Source organism: Triticum dicoccoides, chromosome 7A (genome assembly GCF_002162155.2).
Source record: "Triticum dicoccoides isolate Atlit2015 ecotype Zavitan chromosome 7A, WEW_v2.0, whole genome shotgun sequence".
Lineage (NCBI taxonomy): Eukaryota > Viridiplantae > Streptophyta > Magnoliopsida > Poales > Poaceae > Triticum > Triticum dicoccoides.
In genome coordinates this window covers 635,457,117-635,481,732 of record NC_041392.1, presented here as the reverse complement: position 1 = coordinate 635,481,732, position 24,616 = coordinate 635,457,117, and the positions used below count along the sequence as shown (strand labels likewise).

Below are 24,616 nucleotides of genomic sequence, written 5' to 3'. Positions count from 1 at the left end.
CTAGCGGACACCCGTGTGGATGAGCTCGGGCTGTGCTGGGGCCAGGTGGCGAGCCGGGGTGGCTTGGGCGGTGCTGAACGGAGCAGGGGCTGTCGGTGGCGGCGGCGGCTAGCGCTTGGCCTGCCGGGCGCGGCGGGGGCTGCTTGGCGCGTTGCTGCGAGGAGGGGAGCGCGTGGAGTGGTGCTGCAGAGCGGGCCAAAGCCGTGGGGGCCAGTGTGTCGGCTCGGCCGCGTGGCTGCAATACACGCGCTCTGGGCGCGTCCAGTGGACGCACACCAGATGTTTGACACAATGCCGAGGCATGCTACAGGTCGCAGGTGAGGATGGGATTTACCAGATCGAGGTTAGGAGCAACGGGGAGTCTGGTGGACATGCTAGTTTGATCAAAGGTGCAAGTTCATAGTGCAATGCCAAAACTTATGTCAAAACTGGTCATGCTCTCCAGGTGTTTGACAAAATGCCAATGGCACTTAGGCAAGTCTTGGGGTGGCCAAAAACTCCAGATGGGGTCTCTTTAGATGCAAGAGAGAGTGGTGTGGTTATTTGGACAAAAGGGGAAACTTGCTAGTGCAAGTTTTGCAAAACTACATTTCTGGACAGGAAATAAATAGCATTATTTCATGAACCAAAAATGATCCAAATGGTGCATGCTCCTGGACTTAAGGGTTTAACATGAAGCACTACAAGTAGGAGAAATAATCAATGGCTAAAGAGCAAGCAAAATTATGGTTGCAGTACAAATCATCAAGTTGGTCCAGAATGGAAATGAGGTTGATCCACTCAATATTTTCAAAGAACAACCCTGGATTTTTGCACAAAGTGGAATAATATGCTCCTACTGACCTCCCTTAATTTTGGTAGAAGTTTTAAAGAATTATTTAAATGGGTTGCAGTGCAAAATGCACTATGGACCAGAGAAGAAAAATTTGAGTGCAGGGCTCAAAATATTTCATGAAGGAAATATAATTTAGCATAAAAGTGATTTAAAAACATCACATGACATCTCCAAATTTTTATGGGAATTTTAAGTGAATTTATCAAATGGTTGTAGTTCAAATATGGCCATTTAACCTTGAAAAACTATTTTTCAAGAAAACAAAGATCAAGCAATTAAATTAATTAATTAGTTATGCTGATAAAAGGAAAAGTTTTTCTTGAGAGGTTAAACAAGTCCAATAACATATTTGAAAAGTTTTCTCTTTGGGAAAAACTCATCATAACAGGGAAGGAAATGATTTAAAAAAATCAAAATGGAGCTCAGAAATCCAAAGTTTTAATTCCTGGCAAAATTTTAATTTCATAAAAACAAGGCCAAATTTTTGGGGTGTCACACTCGATGACCGGTACCACCGGTGGTCTGAGCGGTTCTTCCGCTCAGAACTTCGCCGTCCAAGAGCTCAAGGCCATGCGGTTGTTCCGGTCTTGCACCGCTCAAGTACCGGTCTCGTCTCTATTTCGAGGCGGTAGTTGTGCGGTGGCTAGGCGGTTGGTCCGGTCATTCTCTTAACCGGTACCACCGCCTAGTGGCCCGGTTGTACCGCCTGGTAGGGTTCTGCAGCTACACCGTGAGTCCCGGTTGTACCGGGACAAGGACCGGTTGTACCGCTGTGGGGCTGAAAACGCAGCAACGGCTGGATTTTTAGGGTTGGTATTTAAGAGAGCTTCTCCCACCTACCACTCTCACCTTTTACCTCTCTCACTCCACCATTAATGCACTTCAAGCTCTCTTGCCCGATCTCTCTCTCTAGCCACTCAAACCTGTTGATCTGCTAGGGATTGAAGGAGGAGACCTAGATCTACACTTCCACCAAAGGATATTTGCTTCCCCCATACTTTCTTGTGTGGATTTTGTTACTCTTGGGTGTTTGAGCACCCTAGACGGTTGAGGTCACCTCGGAGCCATATTCCATTGTGGTGAAGCTTCGTGGTTTTGTTGGGAGCCTCCAATTAAGTTGTGGAGAGAGCCCCAACCTTGTTTGTAAAGGTTCGGTCGCCGCCTTCAAGGGCACCAATAGTGGAATCACGGCATCTCGCATTGTGTGAGGGCGTGAGGAGAATACGGTGGCCCTAGTGGCTTCTTGGGGAGCATGGTGCCTCCAAACCTCTCCAACGGAGACGTACTTCCCGTCAAAGGGAAGGAACTTCGGCAACACATCCTCGTCTCCACCGTCTCCACTCTTGGTTATCTCGTGCCTTTATTTGAGCAAGCTTATTTGTTTCATATCTCTTGCTTGCTTGTGTTCCTATCCTTGTTGCATCATATAGGTTGCTCACCTAGTTGCATATCTAGACAACCTACTTTGATGCAAAGTTTAAATTGTTAAAGAAAAGCTAAAAATTGTTAGTTGCCTATTCACCCCCCCCCCCTCTAGTCAACCATATCGATACTTTCACCCGTGATATGATACGCTCTTTCACACATAAACCTCCTTATATCTTCCTTAAAACAGCCACTATACCTACCTATTATGGCATTTCCATAGCCATTCCGAGATAATATTGCCATGCAACTTTCCACCATCCAGTTTATCATGACACATCCATCATTGTCATATTGCTTGGCATGATCATGTAGTTGACATAGTATTTGTGGCAAAGCCACCGTTCATAATTTTTTCATACTTGTCACTCTTGATTCATTGCATATACCGGTACATCGCCGGAGGCATCCATATAGAGTCATACTTTGTTCTAGTATCGAGTTGTAATCATTGAGTTGTAAATAAATAAAAGTGTGATGATCATCATTCAATAGAGCATTGTCCCAAAAAAAGAGAAAGGCCAAAGAAAAAAAGAAGGCCCAAAAAAGGGGCAATGCTACTATTCCTTTTTCCACACTTGTGCTTCAAAGTAGCACCATGTTTTTCATATAGAGAGTCTCTTGAGTTATTACTTTCATAGACTAATGGGAATTTTCATTATAGAACTTGGCTTGTATATTCCAACAATGGGCCTCCTCAAGTGCCCTAGGTCTTCACGAGCAAGCAAGTTGGATGCACACCCACTTAGTTTCTTTTGTTGAGCTTTCATACATTTATAGCTCTAGTGCATCCATTGCATGGCAATCCCTACTCCTTGCATTAACATCAATTTATGGGCATCTCCATAGCCCATTGATTAGCCTCGTTGATGTGAGACTTTCTCCTTTTTTGTCTTCTCCACATAACCCCCATCATTATATTCTATTCCACCCATAGTGCTATATCCATGGCTCACGCTCATGTACTGCATGAAAGTTTATGAGTTTGAAATTATTAAGGTATGAAACAATTGCTTGGCTTGTCATCGTGGTTGTGCATGATGAGAGCATTCTTGTGTGACGAAAATGGAGCATGACTAAACTATATGATTTTGTAGGGATGAACTTTCTTTGGCCATGTTACTTTAAGAAAACATAATTGCTTTGTTGGTTTGCTTGAAGTATTATTATTTTTATGTCAATATAAACTTTTGTCTTGAATCTTTCTAATCTGAATATTCATACCACAATTAAGAAGATTTGCATTGAAATTATGCCAAGTAGCACTCCGCATCAAAAATTCTCTTTTTATCATTTACCTACTCGAGGACGAGCAGGAATTAAGCTTGGGGATGCCTGATACGTCTCCAACGTATCTATAATTTTTGATTGCTCCATGCTATATTATCTACTGTTTTGGACTATATTGGGCTTTATTTTCCACTTTTATATTATTTTTGGGACTAACCTATTAACTGGAGGCCCAGCCCAGAATTGCTGTTTTTGCCTATTTCAGTGTTTTGAAGAAAACAGAATATCAAACGGAGTCCAAACAGAATGAAACCTTCGGGAACGTGATTTTCTCACCGAACGTGATCCAGGAGACTTGGACCCTACGCCAAGCCATCAGAGAGGCGGTCACGAGGGTGGGGGCGCGCCCCCTAGGGCGCGCCCCCTTGCCTCATGGGCCCCTCGGTGCTCCACCAACATACTCCTTCCTCCTATATATACCTACGTACCCCCAAACGATCAGAAGGAGAGCCAAAAACCTAATTCCACCGCCGCAACTTTCTGTATCCACGACATCCCATTTTGGGGCCTGTTCCGGTGCTCTGCCGGAGAGGGCCGTCATCACGGAGGGCTTCTTCATCATCATAGCCCCTCCGATGAAGTGTGAGTAGTTTACCTCAGACCTTCGGGTCCATAGTTAGTAGCTAGATGGCTTCTTCTCTCTTTTTGAATCTCAATACAAAGTTCTCCCCCTCTCTTGTGGAGATCTATTCGATGTAATCTTATTTTTGCGGTGTGTTTGTTGAGACCGATGAATTGTGGGTTTATGATCAAGTCTATCTATGAATAATATTTGAATCTTCTCTGAATTCTTTTATGTATGATCGGTTATCTTTGCAAGTCTCTTCGAATTATCCGTTTGGTTTGGCCAACTAGATTGGTAGTTCTTGCCATGGGAGAAGTGCTTAGCTTTGGGTTCGATCTTGCGGTGTCCTTTCCTAGTGACAGAAGGGGCAGTAAGGCATGTATTGCATCGTTGCCATCGAGGCTAACAAGATGGGTTTTATTTCATATTGCATGAATTTATCTCTCTACATCATGTCATCTTGCTTAAAGCGTCACTCTGTTTTTAACTTAATACTCTAGATGCATGCTGGATAGCGGTCGATGAGTGGAGTAATAGTAGTAGATGCAGAATCGTTTCGATCTACTTGTCACGGACGCGATGCCTATATACATGATCATGCCTAGATATTCTCATAACTATGCTCAATTCTGTCAATTGCTCAACAGTAATTTGTTCACCCACCATAGAATACTTATGCTCTTGAGAGAAGCCACTAGTGAAACCTATGGCTCCCGGGTCTATTCTCATCATATCAATCTCCATCACTTTAATCTTCTTTTGCTTTTACTTTGCCTTTTACTTTTCACTTTGCATCTCTATACCAAAAATACCAAAAATATTATATCTATCAGATCTCACTCTCGTAAGTGACCATGAAGTGATTGACAACCCCTAATCCATTGGTTGCGAGTAGCTATCGTTTTGTGCAGGTACGAGGGACTTGAGCGTGGCCTCCTACTAGATTGATACCTTGGTTCTCAAAAACTGAGGGAAATACTTATGCTACTCTGCTGCATCATCCCTTCCTCTTCGGGGAAATCCAACGCAAGCTCAAGAGGTAGCAGAGAGCTCCCAACAAGTAAAAGAAGAATATGAAATCTTTTGGGGTTTTCTTTTTAATTACTACTACAAGCATGGAAAGTAAACTAATTAAAAGCTACAACTAATTTTTTGGTTTTTCTTAAGGTTCATTAAACACACAAGAAGAAGGCATAATAAGAAAAATAAACTAGCATGGATGATACAATGAAAAAAATATGAGCTCCGACATCTAGCAATAATTGTGTAAACATAAATGTAATGTTGGTGAGAAATACGTACTCCCCCAAGCTTAGGCTTTTGGCCTAAGTTGGTCTATGGCCACGGCTGGCCTCGGATATCCATAATAGTAGTTGGGGTCGTATTGAGAAGAAGAAGAAGAATAAGACTCCGATTGCCACTGGATGACAATCATCTCCGGATCCCACTGGTAATTAGACTATCGTGAAGGATCAACTTGTGGTTCCGGCTCTGGCTCCATGGCTGGTGCAGGGTTCCGGTAGGCATGAATAGCCTTCAACGGAACAAGGTACTAGCCTGCAGATAAATCAAACAAAGAAGGAGCAGGCAGAGTAATAGTCTCAGGATGATGTTTATTAAAGAACAATTTGTATTTAAGCTCTCCTTCCCTATTCTTAACAATAAAATCATGTGCCACCATACTTTTATAATCTAGATAAACATGAGGCAGCACTTTTTCTTCCTTCTCATAATGCCTAATAGGTATGTTAAAATGTGCAGCTAGGCGTGAAGCATAGATGCCTCCAAAGATGGGCCCCTTTGTACGGTTCAGACTTAACCGTTTAGCAATAATGCCGCCCATACTAATAGAGTTATCACCGTATAAACCATGGAGCAAAATAATAATATCAGGGACACTAAGGTTTCCATAGTTTCCACGACCAATTAAACAACGACTAGCAAATAATGCAAAATAGCGTAAAACAGGAAAATGTATGCTAGTGATTCGTGCATCGGAAACCTTCCTTGTTTCCCCTACAGTGATAGTATCAATAAACCCATCCACATCATCGCGATGTGATTCTTCTGTCTTGCCCTCAAAAGGGACTAATCAAACCCGACAAAAATCATAAAGTGACATCTCCTTATACTCATCATATAAATGAAACTCCACCATAGGTGGTGAGCTCCTAGAATGGAAATGAAAGTTTTGCACAAAGATATTTGTGAGTAAGAGATACTGATCGCATTGGTCGTGGAGGAAAGCAGTGAGGCCTGCATTCTTAGCCAATTCATGAAAATCTTCATAAATCCCGGCTGCTCTCAAGAAATCATTGGAAGGCCATTCACACGCCCGAACCTCCGGGTGCGAGGCAGATTATACTTAGGCTTCGGTGCCTTTTCCTTCGGGCTTCGGCTCGATGAGCCCCTCAAAAGTCTCTTCATCATTTTCTAAAAAATTCTGAAATTTTTAGTAACTTCAAAATAAAAGTAAACCAAACTCAATAATATTGATAGCAACTACTCCTACAAGTGCCTAGGGCCTATATCATGCATCAGAACTACTTTTGACCATGTAAATTTGACATGCAAGCTCAAGAATAGGGTCACCTAAGCAGCAAGAATTTGCAATGAATAAAGCACTAGAACAAAAACTAATTGGACCAATGGAGGAGTCACATACCAAGGAACAATCTCCCCAAGCAGTTTTGTGAGAGGTGCTTTGAGCAAGGAGATCAAAAATGGCAGCAAAACGAGCTTGCACTCGGGTTTGAGCTGGTTATTCGTGTTTGGGGGAGGAAGAAGGAGTGTGTGGGTGAAAGGATAAATGGAGAAGGGCCACCATGGGCCCACGAGGCAGGGGAGCGTGCCTAGGAGGGTAGGGCGCGCCCTCCACCCTCGTGGGCAGGTGGTTGACCCCCCTGTTGTGTTCTCGGTGCCAAATATTCTCAAATACTCTAGAAAAAATCATATTTAAATTTCAGTGCATTTGGAGAACTTTTATTATTGGGGTATTTTTTATATTGCATGGATAATCAGATAACCAACAAAAAAATATTTATTTTTATTTTATTTAATATAAATAACAGAAAGTAAAAGTGGGGTATAGAAGGTTGTGCCTTCTAGTTTCATCCTCTCATGATCATCAAAAGGAATCCACTAACAAGGTTGATCAAGTCTTGTTAACGAACTCATTCCGAATAACATGGAACCGGAGAAATTTCGAATAACACTATGTTACCTCAATGGGGTATGCACATCCCCAATAATAAGAATAACATATTTCTTCTTAACAGTAGGAAGAGGAAATTCAAAACCTCCAAATATAATCGATGGAATTTTTCCAATAGAGTTAATACTATGAACTTGAGGTTGTTTCCTCGGAAAGTGTACCGTATGCTCATTACCATTAACATGAAAAGTGACATTGCCTCTAGTGCAATCAATAACAGCCCCTGCAGTATTCAAAAAGGGTCTTCCAAGAATAATAGACATACTATCGTCCTCAGGAATATCAAGAATAACAAAGTCCGTTAAAATAGTAACATTTGCAACTACAATAGGCACATCCTCACAAATACCGACAGGTATAGCAGTTCATTTATCGTCCATTTGCAGAGATATTTTAGTAGGTGTCAACTTATTCAAATCAAGTCTACGATATAAAGAGAGAGGCATGACACTAACACCGGCTCCAAGATCACATAAAGCAGTTTTAACATAGTTTCTTTTAATAGAGCATGGTATAGTAGGTACACCGGGATCTCCAAGTTTCTTAGGTATTCCACCCTTAAAAGTATAATTAGCAAGCATGGTGGAAATTTCAGCTTCCGGTATCTTTCTTCTATTTGTAACAATTTCTTTCATATACTTGGCATGTGGATTCATTTTAAGCATATCAGTTAATCGCATACGCAAAAAGATAGGTCTAATCATTCAGCAAAGCGCTCAAAATCCTCATCATCCTTTTTCTTGGATGGTTTGGGAGGAAAAGGCATGGGTTTCTGAACCCATGGTTCTCTTTCTTTACCGTGTTTCCTAGCAACAAAGTCTTTCTTATCATAACGTTGATTCTTTGATTGTGGGTTATCAAGATCAATAGCAGGTTCAATTTCTATATCATTATCATTACTAGGTTGAGCATCAACATGAACATTATCATTAACACTAGTTTCAGGTTCATTACCAGATTGAGTTTCAGCATCAAAAATATAAATATCATTAGGATTCTCAGGTGTTTCAGCAATAGGTTCACTAGAAGCATGCAAAGTCATATCATTTTTCTTTTTCTTCCTTTTAGAAGGACTAGGTGCATCTACATTATTTCTCTGAGAATCTTGCTCAATTCTCTTAGGATGGCCTTCAGGATACAAAGGTTCCTGAGTCATTCTACCACCTCTAGTCATAACTCTAACAACATTATCATTATCTTTACTATTCAATTCATTGAGCAAATCATTTTGAGCTTTAAGTACTTGTTCTACTTGAGTGGTAACCATAGAAGCATGTTTACTAATGAGTTTAAGTTCACCTTTAACATTAGCCATATAATCACCCAAGTGTTCAAGCATATTTGAATTGTATTTCAATTGTCTACCAAAATAAGCATTAAAGTCTTCTTGCTTAGCCATAAATTTATCAAACTCATCTAAGTATGGGCTAGCAAACTTAGTAAATGGGATTTCAGCTTTATCATATCTATAGAGAGAATTTACCTTTACTACCTGTGTCGGGTTATCAAGACCATCAGTTTCTTCAACAAGCGGTAAATCAAGATCATGTATTTCTTCAATAGGAGGTAATTTCTTAACATCTTTAGCTTTAATACCTTTTTCTTTCATAGATTTCTTTGCCTCTTGCATATCTTCAGGACTGAGAAATAGAATGCCCCTCTTTTTCGGAGTTGGTTTAGGAATAGGCTCAGGAATTGGCTCCGGAGATGACCAATTATTTTCATTTGTCAACATATTATTCAATAGAATTTCAGCTTCATCCGGTGTTCTTTCCCTGAAAACAGAACCAGCACAACTATCCAGGTAATCTCTGGAAGCATCGGTTAGTCCATTATAAAAGATATCAAGTATTTCATTTTCCTTAAGAGGATGGTCAGGCAAAGCATTAAGTATGGAGAAGCCTCCCCCAAGCTTGTGGGAGACTCTCTTCTTCAATTTGCACAAAATTATATATATATATCCCTTAAAGCAGCTTGTTTCTTATGAGCATGGAAATATTTAGCAGAGAAGTAATAAACAACATCCTAGGGACTACGCACACAACCAGGATCAAGAGAATTAAAGCATATCTTAGCATCAGCCTTTAATGAGAACGGAAATATTTTAAGGATATAAAAGTAGCGAGTTCTCTCATCTTTAGTAAACAGGGTAGCTATATCATTTAATTTAGTAAGATGTGCCACAACAGTTTCAAATTCATAGCCATGAAAAGGATCAGATTCAACCAAAGTAATTATATCATGATCAACAGAGAACTCATGATCCTTATCGGTAACACAGATAGGTGAAGTAGCAAAGCAGGGTTAGGTTTCATTCTAGCATTTAGAGATTGCTTATTACATTTAGCAAATAACCTCTTAAGTTTGTATCTATCTTTGCTAGCTAAAATAGCTAAAGAGGCTTCTTGATCAAAAACATAACCCTCAGGAATAACAAGTCATTCTTCATCATCACTTTCATCAGTATTATCAGATTCAATATTTTCAATCTCTCTAGCCCTAGCAAGTTGTTCATCCAGAAATTCACCAAGTGGCACAATAGTATCAAGCATAGAAGTAGTTTCATCATAAGTATCATGCATAGCAGAAGTAGCATCATCAATAACATGCGACATATCAGAACGAATAGCAGAAGCAGGTTTAGGTGTCGCAAGCTTACTCAAACAGAAGGTGAATCAAGTGCAAAGCTAGATGGCAGTTCCTTACCTCCCCTCGTAGTTGAGGGATAAATCTTGGTTCTTGGATCTTTCAAGTTCTTCATAATGATAAGCAGATATAAATCCCAAGTGACTCAAAGAATAGGGCTATGCTCCCTGGCAACGGCGCCAGAAAATAGTCTTGATAACCCACAAGTATAGGGGATTGCAATAGTTTTCGAGGGTAAAGTATTCAACCCAAATTTATTGATTCGACACAAGGGGAGCCAAAGAATAGTCTCAAGTATTAGCAGCTGAGTTGTCAATTCAACCACACCTGGAAACTTAGTATCTGCAGCAAAGTAGTTAGTAGCAAAGTAATATGATAGTAGTGGTAACGGTAACAAAACGTAACGGTAGTAAAAGTAATGTTTTTGGTATTTTGTAGTGATGATAGCAATAGCAACGGAAAAGTAAATAAGCTGCCTACAATATTAATAATCACATAGCAGATGTAGCAGAAGGGCGCACAAGTAGGGTCGTGTGAACCAGGTATCAGCTGCCTACAATATTAATAATCACATATTCCCATCATTTGTTTTCAAATGTCCTAATCTCACAGTCTTGACATCTTTTGTTTCACTTTTCAATGGTTACAAAGCTCCAGAGTATGCATCTCGAGGAGTTTACTCGACGAAGACAGATGTGTTCAGCTTTGGCATTCTGGTTCTGGTGATTATTAGTGGCCGAAAGAATACCATACTCAACAAGAAAGGGGATACTGTTGGTGATCTTGTACGAGATGTGAGTGAAAACATACATTTCAAGCAACATTTTTTATCCGCTCTCAATATTAGAAAATAGGCTTACTACAATTTTTTTACTTAAGTGGTGAGTTTTAACCTATACCATTGCTTGGCATCAAAAGTTGTGAACTTTTCTAATAGGGTGTGGAAAAGCAAGACTTATTTTAATACCTGGCCCATATAAATTGCATGCATCTCTTTAAAGTCAAATGTATTATACATTTCAGACCTGGCATATGAGGAAGGACCAAAGGTTGCATGAGCTTGTAGATCCGTTGTTAGGGGACAGATACGAAGTCACGGAGATAATGAGATGTGCTCAGGTGGCACTGCTTTGTGCTCAGGAAGATCCAGCAAATCGGCCCACCATGATAGATGTTGCTGCAATGCTGAACTCTGAAAGCATAAGCTTACCAATGGAGCCTAAGCAGCCCGCTAAGCTAATCCATGGGTGTGCTGACAGAGACACGACATCGACATACATGTGGCAATCAAGCAGGACAATACACATAACCATAACAAGTTCAGCTCCAATGTCGACTAGAGTTCGAATCATTCTAGACAATGTCGACTAGAGTTCGAATCATTCTAGACCAGGAGGTTTGATATGATGAACATTTAGTGCTACCATCTGGAATATATAATTAGAATGTAAGGATTATGTGCCTTTTTTACGGCTCGGGTAGTGTAGATATCAAGACCTGTTTTGTGGAGTGAAAATAATTAAATAAACATGTGTCTGTGGTTGGTACCAGCTACCAGACTGGTTTTCCATCAGCTACATTGTAATTCAGACCTACAATGTTTCATTTTTTTTTGTTCCTATTTTCTACGGCACCAGAGCTAGGGATTTCGGAATCTTTGCAAGCTGGATCATCGGATTTGTCAAGTTCGGTTGTAGATGCTCTAACTACACAGGCTTTTTTGAACTTCGATCCTCCTCAAGTTCGTCAATCTGGAGCTCCGACGTAGATTCCTGCCGTCGCCTTAGGGCAGCGAGCTTAGAGTTTCTTACCGTGCATGCGCAACGCCGAGATTTGATGTCAGTTGCTTTAGATTTACTCCCTCAGTCCCATAATATAAGACATTTTTACAAGCTGTTTTAGCTTAGCTTGCAAAAACGTCTTATATTATGGAATGGAGGGGGTATTCAAGAGTGCTCACTTGCACGAAGACTTTCTAGCTATCATCGACAAGGTAAGCCGACTCTGATATGGGAGCGGTTATAGCGGTGCGTTGGTGGCACATTGTAGGGCTGTTGTTTGATGGTCTAGAAACCTTGATGTAATTTTTATTATGTGTGGGGTCCTTTCTAATTCCTCTATAAATAAATATAAGAGTGTTTAGAACACTAAAGCTTTACCGAAAAAGGCTTTCGTCCCGCTTTATATATAAACCATCGATCAACAACACTGATACAAACACACGCCCCCACAACACACACCCAAGGCAGGATACATAGGCGTTGATCGCAACAACATCATTCCTAGCACTACGCGAAGAGGTGAAGCCGCATATCACGAACCGTGGGCTCCAAGGCGGCGCCTTTAGGAAGGGGACGACACCAGAGCGCCGCCATCGCCCGATCCGAGGATCAGAGTTTCCCCTGGAACAACACGACGGGCAATCAGAGCTGCGACGATGCCTTCAAGAAGGGAACGAGTTTCGCCACCGCCGGTCCGTCCGAAGATAGAGCAGGTTTTCACCCCGGGCACCATTCACCGCCACTGATCGTCACACCCCGGCTACCACGCCGCCCACACGGCCGTGGCAACTGGGTAGCACCAAGCCACAGGCTCTGCCCATGAGCACCGCGGACCCACCACCAGGGCCGCCACCCCGGCATCCAAGACCTTAACACCACCTCATCCGAGATCCGCCGCTACCCCAACCAAAGACACGAGCGGAAAGGACCCGCCTTTCGCACCCCTGGGCTGCCCCCAGTGCTGAGACCCAATTGGCCGGCCAAAACTGGCCTCCATCGACCCGTCTTGCGGCACCGGACGCGAGATGAGCTCGGTCCTGCTGCCGGGGCGAGGCGAGCATGGTTCTGCTGCCGAGCGCGAGACGAGCTCGGTCCTGATGTCAGGCGCGAGACAAGCTCAGTCCTGCTGCTGGGTGCGAGACGAGCTCGGTCCTACTGCCGAGTGCGAGGCGAGTGATGGACCGCAGCTGGGGGAGGGCCAACCCTTCGACCAAGCTAGCGGTCGAACGACGAGATAAGGGATTGAAGGTCGAACCGGGCCGCCTACAGATGAGCTGACGCCGGCAATCCATCTGCCACCGTAGCCGACCCGCCGAGCTGCCGTGATGCCAGCTCCGCGAATGGAAGCTCCAAAGAGTCGTGCCACCTCGCCGCCGCCGCCCACAACCAAAGCAGCAGCCACACCGGGCCGCTGCCCTAACCTGCCCCGGCCATCGGAAAAGCTGCGTCATATCCGGCCGGCGCGCAATCCACCTTAGCTGGCCAGAGCCTAGCCAGCATGCCATCCGCGCCCGACCAGGAGCAGCCCGACGCGCCACCACCACCACCCTCCAGCGCCGCCAGTTGCCCAAGACGCCACCAACCACCACCGACCCGGATCTGGGCATGGAACCCCAGATCCGCAGCCTACATGCCCCGCCTCGGCAACAGGCACACAACAGCGAGCCAGGGCGCAACGGGAGCGAGGCCACACCAGGAGAGGCCCCCAGCCGCCGGGAGGAGGTCGGAGCCAGGGACAAGAGCCGCACCACGCCATGGCAAGGAGGGCGAGCCCCGCGTCGCACCAAGCCAGCCAGGGAGGGAAAGCAGCCCCGCCGACATGGAGCCAGGGGGGCGGGAGCGACACGGAAGACGGGGCAGCCTGTCCCACACTTTACAGAGGAACACTCTTCCTTGGAGGTTGGAGGGCCACACTAAAGCTTTGGTTGCCACATTTTCTTACAAGCAGTGTACTAAACGCTCTTATATTTTAGTGTTCTAAACGCTCTTATATTTCTTTATAGAGGGAGTACTAAAGCAGTGTTCTAAACGCTCTTAATATTTCTTTACGGAGGGAGTATTTTCTATGAACTTTTATAAGTTTTTTTAAAAAAAGGTCCTTTTATTTTGAAAAGACCATTGGTCCCAAATTAAGAAGAAAATGTGGCAACGAAAAGTTCCTGAAAAAAAAATGCAACCGAAGTCCACAGTCCACACATTTACCACGCTTAGTCAAAGTCGCCGATCCACACACAAGCTCCCGATAGATACACCCGAGCCCGTCAATGGCGGCAATGAGGACTGCAGCGGGGAGCAGCGAGCATGGCGAGCCCGTCGAGCAGCCTGTGGGGCGCCCTGGGGCAAGCCTCCACCATGGCGCAGCTGATGGGCGTGGACGCGCTCGGGCTGGTCTCCATGGTCGTGCAGGCCGCCCTGGTGGCGCGCCGCCACCGGGATGCCTGCGTGCGGCTCGCGCAGCACGTGGAGCTCATCGGCGGCCTGCTCGGGGAGCTGGAGCTCGCCGAGCTGATGCGTCGGGAGGCCACCAGGCGGCCGCTGGAGCAGCTCGGCGGCGCGCTGCGGCGGTGCTACGCACTCGTCACGGCGTGCCAGGACTGCGGCTACCTGCGCCGCCTGCTCCTGGGAGCCCGGATGGCCGAGGAGCTCCGCGCCGCGCAGCATGAGATCGACATGTTCATCCGCCTCATCCCGCTCATCGCCCTCGTCGACAATTCTACTGCAGATAGTCGCCGTGTCAAGGTTAGTAGTATCAAAATTGGGGCAACCACTGATTTTCAGAGCTGATATCAAACCGGAAACCTCTCTGGTTGAGGAAAATCTCTGATTTCAGCGCGATTTTACTTAAATTTGGTCGAACTGAGTCTGAATTGGGGTCCAATTGCAGATTGTTAATTGCCAGTTAAACAATTCGATATGAATTTACAGTGAGTAATGCTAGAGCTACGGGGGATTGCTTACAGGTTTAACGGACTACTTAATCGTGGACCAATAGTATTGGAGATTGGGGGAATGAGGGGCTACAGCTAACCTCAATCATACAATCTGTGCTGGTTAGTGTATATCAATAACGATGATATTTGATATTGTCTAGCAGGCTGATGAGGGGGTGCTCTCTGTAGTCACAGATAGTTCGAATCGTCACATCAGGTCAGCTTATTCTTCCATTATGTAGCTTATTATTACAGGATTTACACCAGATCAATGAATTTGTTTGACTTAATATACAAAATGATTTGACATATTCCTAGCACTTTCGTCAATAAGCATGATTTTTCCTTGTTAAGTTGAGTCAGTGTCATGCTCAAGTTATGTAACCGTGCCATAAGTTCAGCTATACAGACTCAAATGCATTAGGCTTCCCACTTCTTATGACTGTTGAAACCAAAGGTGGGTGGCACATTAATGATGAGATTTACCTACGTTTAGGTTTCCAACAAAATCTTTGGAGTTAACCAAAATCCGCATTCAAGGAGCTACTGAACTCTGCAATGCTGGAGAACAACCATTTGTAGGTAAGCACTTAAGTGAATTTCCTATTGGGCTTAATCATGGACTCGGATATATGGAATCTAATAGGCTTAAGTTTTATGTCAATGTTGTAAGTTTCAAGGATTTCAGAATTTCTTCGTTATGTCGATAATGATAATGATATTACTTTTGTTATACACATGCATACTTTTTCATGAATAAATTTTGTGTCACCACATAGAATTTAATTGTGGTAAAAAATAGAAGTTAATAAGCACATGTGTCATGGAAGAGCACTAGCTAGTGAAAGCAATCGTACATGTACTCCCTCCGTTTCCACTTTAGACTACATACGGAGCAAAATGAGTGAACATATACTCTAAAAGGCGTCTATATACATCCGAATGCAGTCTCTATAGTGGAATCTCTAAAAAGACTTATATTTAGGAATGGAGGGAGTACAAAATAAGAACTTCAATCAAACTACAGTTCTGGACTTGAGAAATTCCTTTAGCACATAAGTATTTAATCCATTAGTAATCACATGAAACACAAACAAACTGGAGCATTTTATCAATAATTTGTATACTTTTAGTAGTGTCAATGTTCGTTAAATCTCCATTGGTGACAAGGATAGATTATCTGTGAGTCAGGAAAAGTGGACCTGCGAGAACAAAATATCGTTGACATTGAAGAACTTGTGGAACTTTGTACCCGTATGGAAGAGGCTTGCTCGGGATTCACAAGGTTCGATTTCTGTCAGATCTTGGATGCTACAGACAATTTCTCAGAGAAGATGATAGTTGGGTGGGGAGGATTTGGGAAGGTGTACAAGGTAAGCCAACATAGAAACAAGTTAACAAAGTGAATGCATATCTCCCTTGTCCTCCTAATAAAGTGTGGACATCTGCTTAGAGAAAGTTAATTTTAACTCCCTTTTTAAAAATTGCAGGGCCAGTTGCCTGGTGGACTTAATGTTGCCATCAAAAGAGCTGATGAGCACACAGCAATGCTTGAAGTCAACAGTGAATTGCAGCTTGCAAAGCTTCAGCATGCCAATGTGATTAGGTTATTGGGGTGGTTCCTTGGATCGTTACCTATGCGGTAAGTTTTCCCTACTGTAAGTTATTTCCAAGCGTGCCTCATTTAATTCCAAGTATGTATGTGCACGAATGCAAACCGTCTACGATTAAATCAAGGCTACAACAACCCTAATTCCATGGGCCAATCAAGCAGGACAATAGAAGTAACCATAACGAGTTCAGCTCCAATGTCGACTAGAGTTCGAATCATTCTAGACTCGGAGGTTTGATATAATGGAGAACATTCAGTAGTAGCATATATATACAATAAAAATGTAAGCAAGGATTATGGTCTTTTTACAGCTCAGGTAGTGTATATATTCGAGATATTAAGACCAGTTTTGTATAGTGAAAATAAACATGTTTCTGTAGTACCAACTACCAAAATCTTTGCAAGCTTGATCTTCAGGTTTCTGAGATCATACATGGCAAACCAAAAGCTGGCATGTTCAACTTGAGAATAATCAGACTTCAACTCATTATTTTTTTTCTGGTTTTTTTTTTTTGCGCATAATCAGACTTCAACTTGACAAGCAGCAACTACAGAGCTCAGAGTTAAGATCTGCAGCTGCACACAGTACAAACACATCAGGATCTCCAAATAAGCGCTGTTCTGGATTGAAAAAAGACCCTGATGCGCCTGAATATCTCCATACAAACACATCAGGAACTCTGAACTGAAGCAGAGAGACGTAGTAATCAGAAGCCATGCCTGGGCCGACTCGGATTCAAAAACCAAAGTGCGCGTTTTAGCTATGCCGGCCTGGGCCGACTTCGACTCGGATTCAAACACTTCACTGCCTCCCGCGTCCTTATTTTCTTGCTCGCCGTGTTTCCCCAAATCCCGATCCATCAGACCACGCCCTCCGATCAGCCTCCCTCGATCCATCTTCCTCTCTCTCAGTGCCGGATCGTTGCTCCTCGATCAACTCCGCGGCCGCGACCATGGCCGGCACCACGGTGCTCCCGCCGTCTCTGCTCCCGCGCCGTAGCGCCGCCGCCTCCGCCGACCTGCACTCCTGCTCCTCCCGCGTGCGCGTGAACCCTGCCTTGATGGCGAACCCCGCGGCTGCCAAGAAGCCAAAGCGCCCCGGATCCATGCGCGGCGAGCAACCGCCGCCGGCGAAGCGCCTACGCGGTGCCTGCTCCGGGGGCGAGCTCCATGTCGCCGTCCCCGCCAACATCAAGAACGGCAGGAAGCTTCCGTCTCCCATCAGCGGCAAGGATCTGCTCCACTCCTCCGCAATCAAGAACCAGGTCGCCGAATCTCCGGCTGCCGCGACGCAATCGAAGCCGCAGATGAGCATGCGCGAACTGATCGCGAACGCTCGCCTCACCATGGCTCGCCTCGACAAGGCTCGCTCTGCCTCCAAAGAAGAGGCCAACCGTCGGCAGGAGATCGAGCGCAGCAGAGCAGAGGCCCGGCGAAAGATGGAGCAGATGGCGGACACGGTGCAGTTCAACGACCCCTGGATCCATCACTCCGACGTGACCAAGTCCCCTGAGGAGCTGCTCAAAGCAAGACAGCACGCATGGCGTTATCAAGCTCACCTCCTCGAGATGGCTCGTCGACGGGACTTTGCTCAAGCGATGCAAATCCACGGATGACTGCAATCCACGGGTGATCGAAGCAGAGGAAGAAATCATCAGCAGTGCAAGCTTCTTGGTGCTAGTCTTGCATCAGAGGAAACAAAGCAGAGGAACCAATTCCTTTCTTGAGTCCGTGTGGGTGAGTTAAGCTAGTCCTTCCTAAACCATTCACACATGAGTTTCATTTAATCTTTGCATCTCTAGGTTCTGCACTTAATCACCAAGATTTCTAGTGTTCTTTCAATCCCTTTCAGTCATTAGTAATTTTACAAGAGTGTCAGCAGAGTCTCCATCTAGCTAGGCAGCAAAAACCTTGTTAAGATGTGTACGGCATAGTTACACTACATCCACACCTGGTCCTAAGTAAGGGTTTAAGTAAATAAAGGGCATTTTCAATAAATCAAAGTAAAGCAGATGAGCCTAAAAAGGAAGCTCATGTACTGCAATTCCGGCACGAGACAGAGCGTAAAACGCACTCGCCGCAAAATCCAAAATGCCCGTTTGCTACCCGGCTTGTAGCAGGAAAAAAGGAGTAGAATTGAACTTGTCGATACACACAGTAATCATGTGAGCTGCCTAGCGTCTGGAGACTATGCTGACCCTCCTGTAAAATTAATCTTGGCTGACTTGGATTCTTAGGCATTGGCGTCGTGGTGAGTTAAAGTTGCAGTTTCTGACGAGTAGCATTGGTTGGTGAACTCTTGTGTGTATGTGTGAGTGAAGCTTTGAGCTAAGCAAGTCCTTGGTGTACCGACTATCAAGTCATACTGTAATCAATTTTCGATATGAATGAGAAAATTGTTGGTCTGAATTTTGCAGAGCATCTGAGTAATCTTTTCGTATCTATTTATTCTTGTATGCTTCTGTGGCTTCTTAAAGCATTCTGCTGCTCTAGTCGGAAAAGTGTGTACTGAGGCACAGATCCAATGAATTCATCTCTGATTTGACAATACTTCGTTTGACGGGACTTTGCTCAAGCGATGCAAATGCACGGATGACTGCAATCCACGGGTGATCGAAGCAGAGGAAGAAATCATCAGCAGTGCAAGCTTCTTGGTGCTAGTCTTACATCAGAGGAAGCAAAGCAGAGGAAGCAGAGTCGGCAGTTTTCCAGTAGCTGAGAAAATCAGAGCAAGCAAAGGATGGGATGGATAAGATACAAGTTGTCAACTATGTTATCTACTAGTTGCAAGTTTGTAGGAGTATTTCACTGGCATATTTTCCAGTAGTGCGAGTGAGATTCTGGATTTGGCCATTAATTAGTGTGCATTATGATCACAATTGGTCAATTAATGCAAGGGATTTGATTCATGTAAGAACATTGGATCTCTTTCTACGTTTTCATCTGTTGTATGTTCCTTCATAATAACAATTCTTTTCATGAACAAAGAAGATTACTGCTGTGCTTGAACTATTCCAAATCACTGTTATTTTTCAGGAGAAGAACAGATATATGTCCCCCACAACAATTCAGAATTTATTTGTCGCATCAGGAAGGCGCCAAAAAGCATGTCTCCTGAGCTCCTGAATCCTGATGCATACATGCATCATTGTTGCCAAGTGCTCATGTATACTTGCTGTCTGAATTTTGCAACTCCTACAGATTTCGTTTAGTACAGTTGCTGTATATGCCAGGCCAGCAATGGTGCTTACTTCATTTAATTAACATATTCATTGGCATGAATCCCCTGAGTTAAGGGAATTACAATGCATCATACCTCATCTGAAGCTTTATAAAGATAGGACTTCAGTGAGAGACAACACAATATTATCCATGAAGCTTCTATTAAATTTTAGTATATGTTCAAGTTCATAAGCTAGCGGCTTCTACAAATGATGAATCGATGATCTGCGTGACAAAGAAAATGGAAGATCTTAATATTATATTTGTATACTGTTAGCCATATCAATGTTTATTGCAATTTCATTAGTGACGAGGATATATTGTTCATGACTCTGGAACAGCAGGCTGCAAGAACAGAATACAGAAAATCCTTGACAACAAAGAATTAGTGGAACTTTGCATGCGCACAGGAGAAAATTACCCAGGATTCACAGTGTTCAATTACTTTCAGATCGTGGATGCTACAGCATACACGGTATTTGTAAGCAAATAGAAAGGAACTAATTATGTAAATGCCTATGATGTCTAAACTCTATTTGCAATCGTTGCAGGATCAGTTGCCCCATGGACTTGTGGTTGGCATCAAGAGATTCGATCACCGTGCAATGTTATCTTATTTCAGCAATGAACTGCAGCTTGCTAGGCTTCGGCATACCAATGTAACAAGGTTACTATTCTGATTTACCGTAATTGATTTAAAAACTATTCTAATTTGATTTAGAGCAAAATATAAATCTTATTTTATCTGAAAGTTTGTTGTTTCAACATTTGGCAGCCAGAATAAAAGGGCCATTACTAGACTGGTCTAAGAGACTCAAAATAATCAAAGGGTTAGTAGAGGGGCTTGTTTACCTGCACAAGCACCACATGCTATCTATTGTCCATAGGGACTTGAAACCAAATAATATTATCTTGGAATGTGACATGACCCTTAATATTTCTGATTTTGGATCAGCTAAAACCCTGAGTCCAGACGTAACAGAAGAGCATACATGCAGGGTGGTGGGCACTAGGTAAGAAGCTACCTGCCTCCTGATTTTTCAGTCACTGGGTCATATGTGCTAATATTGCAGTTTTCTCATCCCCTCTTTTCAGTGGTTACATAGCCCCGGAGTACGCATCTCGAGGGGTTTACTCTCTGAAGACGGATGTGTTCAGCTTCGGCATCTTGGTTCTGGAGACCATTAGCAGACGAAAGAACACCATACTCGACAAGCGAGGGGATACCGTCGGCGATCTTGTACGAGATGTGAGTGAACATAAATTCCAGGCGACATCTCTTACAGTTCTATGACTGTTCTTGTTAAAATGTTAATAGTCGGCCCATATATGTATGTAATTATGTATGAATTTGGATTCAGATTGCATTTCTTTAATGGCAACTGTATTGAAAAACATTTCAGGCCTGGTGTATATGGAAGGACAGAAGGCTGCATGAGCTCGTAGATCGATCACTAGGGCACGGATACGACATCGCCGAGGTAGTGATGTACGCTCAGGTTGCGCTGCTCTTGCTCTGTGCTCAGGAAGATCCAGTGGATCGCCCTGCCATGACGGATGTTGCTGCAATGCTGAGCTCTGAAAGCATGAGCTTACCAATGGAGCCTAAGGAGCCTTCCGCGCTGAGTGAAGGGGGTGCTGGTGAAGATACATACATAAACCGATCAAGCCGGACAATAGACATAACCATAACGAGTTCAGCCACAGTGCTGACTAGAGTTCGCTTCATCATAGACCCGGAGGTTTGATGCGACGAAAAATGTTCAATGCCACATATGGTTGGAATTGGAACGTGTGGAAGGATCATGGCCTTTTTATTGTTCAGAGCAATGTGCAGGTTTCAGATATTAAGATCAGTTTTGTTAGTGGAGATAAACTTTTTTTAAAGGTAGGCCCCGACCCCCGCGTCGCCAACCCTAGGCGACACGAGGGGAAACCGCGCCACCGGCCCTCGGCACCTCGCCCTGATCTCTCCCTCCCGCCGTCGCCCGAGTTCACGTCGGTGAAGCCCAGGCTATGGGCTATGACGGCGGCGGCGGGATCTTCTTCCCTCGCTCGCGGTGGAGTCTTCTTATGGCGGCGACATGGACTTCGGTGACCCGGTGGCGCGGTGCAGCGGGATCCCGGCGGTGGACATGGCGGCAGCGCGACCTTCCCGCGGGGGAGGCTCCCCTGTGGTGGCGGCCGGTGTCCTTGATCTCGTCGGGCCCAGCTGGGCTTTGGAGGGCCGACGGGTCTGGTATACAGCGACAGGCTGGCGTGGTGGGCCTGACAAAGCTGGCTGCTTTGGCACCATGGTGGTGCCGCGACCGGTCAGGTGGCGGCGGCTGGATCCTTTTGGTCTAGTCTCCGGCAGAGAAGGCGGTGATTCGTGCACAAGAAGCTGGATGAAGTTCTTCAAACAGATCTGGGTGAAAACCTGCTCTTGGCTAGATGCCTAAGGCCGGCGATGGCGGTGCTCTACGGTGTCGTTCCCTTCTTGAAGGCATCGCCGTGGAGAAGTTCTAGACCACTATCTGCTACCTCCGGGGGAAACCTTGGATCGATAGTTCAGAAGACGGCGGCGCGCTTGTGTCGTTTCCCCCTTGGGGGCGTCATTCTTAGAGGTGTACACGGGCTCGAAGGACCAGTGGACGACATCTTTGGTGGAGCGGTGCTTCATCCTACACATTGATGGTGACGGATCTCGATGGCATGGCGCCATGGAGATTAGGCGTCTGATGTGTGACGATGGACTCATGCAGGAGGGTGACGCTGTCTGGTGTCGTGGTGGCGTCGATGGTAGAGAGGCCTGGCATGGTCCTTGCGTCAGTTTCTGCTCTGAAGATGGATCGATGAAAGACGGTGGTAACGGACCTTGCAGTGTGCGCATGTGGTGCCCACTGTGAGTGTGCTGGACCGGTGTGCGATCCAGTCAGGGTATGTGCCTAGGATGGGGTATCTGACTTTAGATGTTAGGCTTTGGTGCGATGTCTGTTTGGTATTAGGCTCGGACATTTGGCACCCCTTTATCAAGGGGATAGGAGTAGCAATAGGTGTTGCCAAGATGGTTGCTTTAGATATACTGATGTACTACTTTGTAAGGTCTACATGAATAATTAATAATATAGCTGCATGTATCGCCCAAATAGGGATACATCCTCTTAAAAAAAAAGAAATGAAGATAAACTTGTTTATGTGGTACAGGACTGATTATCCATCAGCTACATCAAGTTATAAATGAAATATGTTCCACCTTTAAACCTTTTGTTGTTGTTGTTGTCCTAAGCCAGTTTTAGCAAAATTTAGCATCTTATTGCTTATGTTTTGGAACAGTTATCTCCATAAAAAAAAGGCCTCTATATATCAGACTTTTGTCCACATGTTTCATTTACAAAATCGTAAACACTCCTGCTTGGGTACAACCCTCCTCCCAACACATCAACGGAGGAGATCTCTTTATACCCTTTCATAGGATGGTCTTTCTCTTAAAAAACACGTCGTTTGCGCCGAGCACGCCGATACACGGCATGTGTATATACTACCCGTACACGGCCCGACGCCCGTGGCATACTCAAACCCTATTTGGCGCCTTCAGTTTTTTTCTTTTCTTTCTAATCTTCAAAAAAGCTGAGCCACGAGAGATTCGAACTCCAACCCTCAAGGTTTACTTCAAGTTCTAATAATGCTCACTTATTTTTCTTTTGACTTCTTATGTGGCAAATGTACCTTCTTAATTTTTCAGGCCGGTTTATTCATGTTTTTCTACCAGGTCTTGTTCTGTTTTAGTTTGATTATTTTGTGTTCTTTTTTATTTCAATTATATGGTTTCTTTAAAGCCGAACCTGATTTGAATTCGGTTATTAAAACAAAAAACCAATTTTAACTGTACTTAACAATAAGAACTGTAAAATTATTTTTTGGGTTTCGGCGGTATTTATGCCCACCCCTAGTCGCCTAGTTGGGTCGAGGCCTAAGCAATTTTTTTCTATTTTTTCTTCTCTTCTTCGTTAATTCAATTTCTCCCTTTTGAACTTTATTATTATTTTCAAACATGTTCAAGAATTTTAAATGTTGTTTGGAATACCAAAAAATGTTCTGGTTTTCAAATAGTTTTTACAATTTCCAAAAATGTTCCGTAATTTCAAAAATTATTCCTGTTTTTGGATTTTATGTTCATAAATTTAAAAAATGTTTGCATTTTGAAAAAAGTTGATACATTTTTAAAAAAGTATGTGGTTTGCACTTTGTATTTAAAATTTTCATCAATTGTTGGGTATTTGTTAATATTTTTGGAAAAAATGTTCAAGTTTGTAAAAAAATCGTACACAATTTGAAATTCCAATATTATTAACAAATTTTAAGAAATGAATAGGACATAACAAAATGTTCGTGTTGATTGATAATGATGGAATTTGTAAATAATAGAAGCATTTAAATTAAGAAAAACAACATGCTCACGGATGCACCCGTCTGGCCTACTTTGGCACACTTCTCTCAACTTGACAGATATGAAGTAACTGAAATAAAGAGATGTGCTCAGGTGGCACTGCTTTGTGCCCAGGAAGATCCAGTAGATCGGCCCGCCATGACAGATGTTGCTGCAATGCTGAACTCTGAAAGCATAAGCTTATCAATGGAGCCTAAGCAACCCACTGTGCTGATCCATGGGTGTGCTGACAGAGACATGACATCGACATAAATGGGCCAATCAAGCAGGACAATAGAAGTAACCATATCGAGTTCAGCTCCAATGTCGACCAGAGTTCGGATCATTCTAGACCCGGAGGTTTGATATAATGGAGCACATTCAGTAGCATATATACAATAAAAATGTAAGCGAGGTTTCTGAGCCAAAAGTGATACTTAGCCGGCATGTTCAACTTCAGAATAATCAGACTTCAATTTTATTTTATTTTTGCGCATAATCAGACTTCAACTTGACAAGCAGCAACTACAGAGCTCAGAGTTAAGATCTGTAGTTGCACACACTACAAACGCATCAGGATCTCGAAATAAGTGCTGTTCTGGATTGAAAAAAGACCTTGATGCACCAAAAGATCCTCTTTGTGTGTCTGTGTGCCATTAGTTGAAGCAGAGAGATATAAGCAACTCAG

At 43.7% G+C, this 24,616-nt stretch overlaps 1 protein-coding gene and 1 pseudogene across 1 annotated transcript; both read left to right on the top strand.

Annotated features, from left to right (window-relative positions):
* The first annotated feature begins 301 nt into the window (after positions 1 to 301).
* LOC119333748 lies at positions 302 to 11,346 on the top strand (annotated as a pseudogene).
* Positions 11,347 to 13,980: 2,634 nt separating this feature from the next.
* On the top strand, positions 13,981 to 24,201 carry LOC119329225 (putative cysteine-rich receptor-like protein kinase 20). The gene is made up of 10 exons (XM_037602236.1): positions 13,981 to 14,495; positions 14,848 to 14,924; positions 15,183 to 15,268; positions 15,878 to 16,059; positions 16,177 to 16,316; positions 19,759 to 19,785; positions 20,273 to 20,533; positions 20,616 to 20,769; positions 20,924 to 20,979; positions 24,003 to 24,201. The coding sequence occupies exons 1-10, from the start codon at positions 14,058 to 14,060 to the stop codon at positions 24,199 to 24,201; spliced, it is 1,620 nt and encodes a 539-aa protein (XP_037458133.1). The 5' UTR covers positions 13,981 to 14,057.
* Positions 24,202 to 24,616: the final 415 nt, after the last annotated feature.

Bases quoted from the DNA above. Each gene is read 5' to 3' on its own strand.
- LOC119329225 (XM_037602236.1), top strand. From the start codon at position 14,058: ATGGCGAGCCCGTCGAGCAGCCTGTGGGGCGCCCTGGGGCAAGCCTCC. The intron at 19,786-20,272 runs GTATACTGTTAG...TTTATCTGAAAG, and splicing joins AAGATCTTAATATTATATTT to TTTGTTGTTTCAACATTTGG. The intron at 20,980-24,002 runs GCACGGATACGA...CTTCTCTCAACT, and splicing joins CTCGTAGATCGATCACTAGG to TGACAGATATGAAGTAACTG.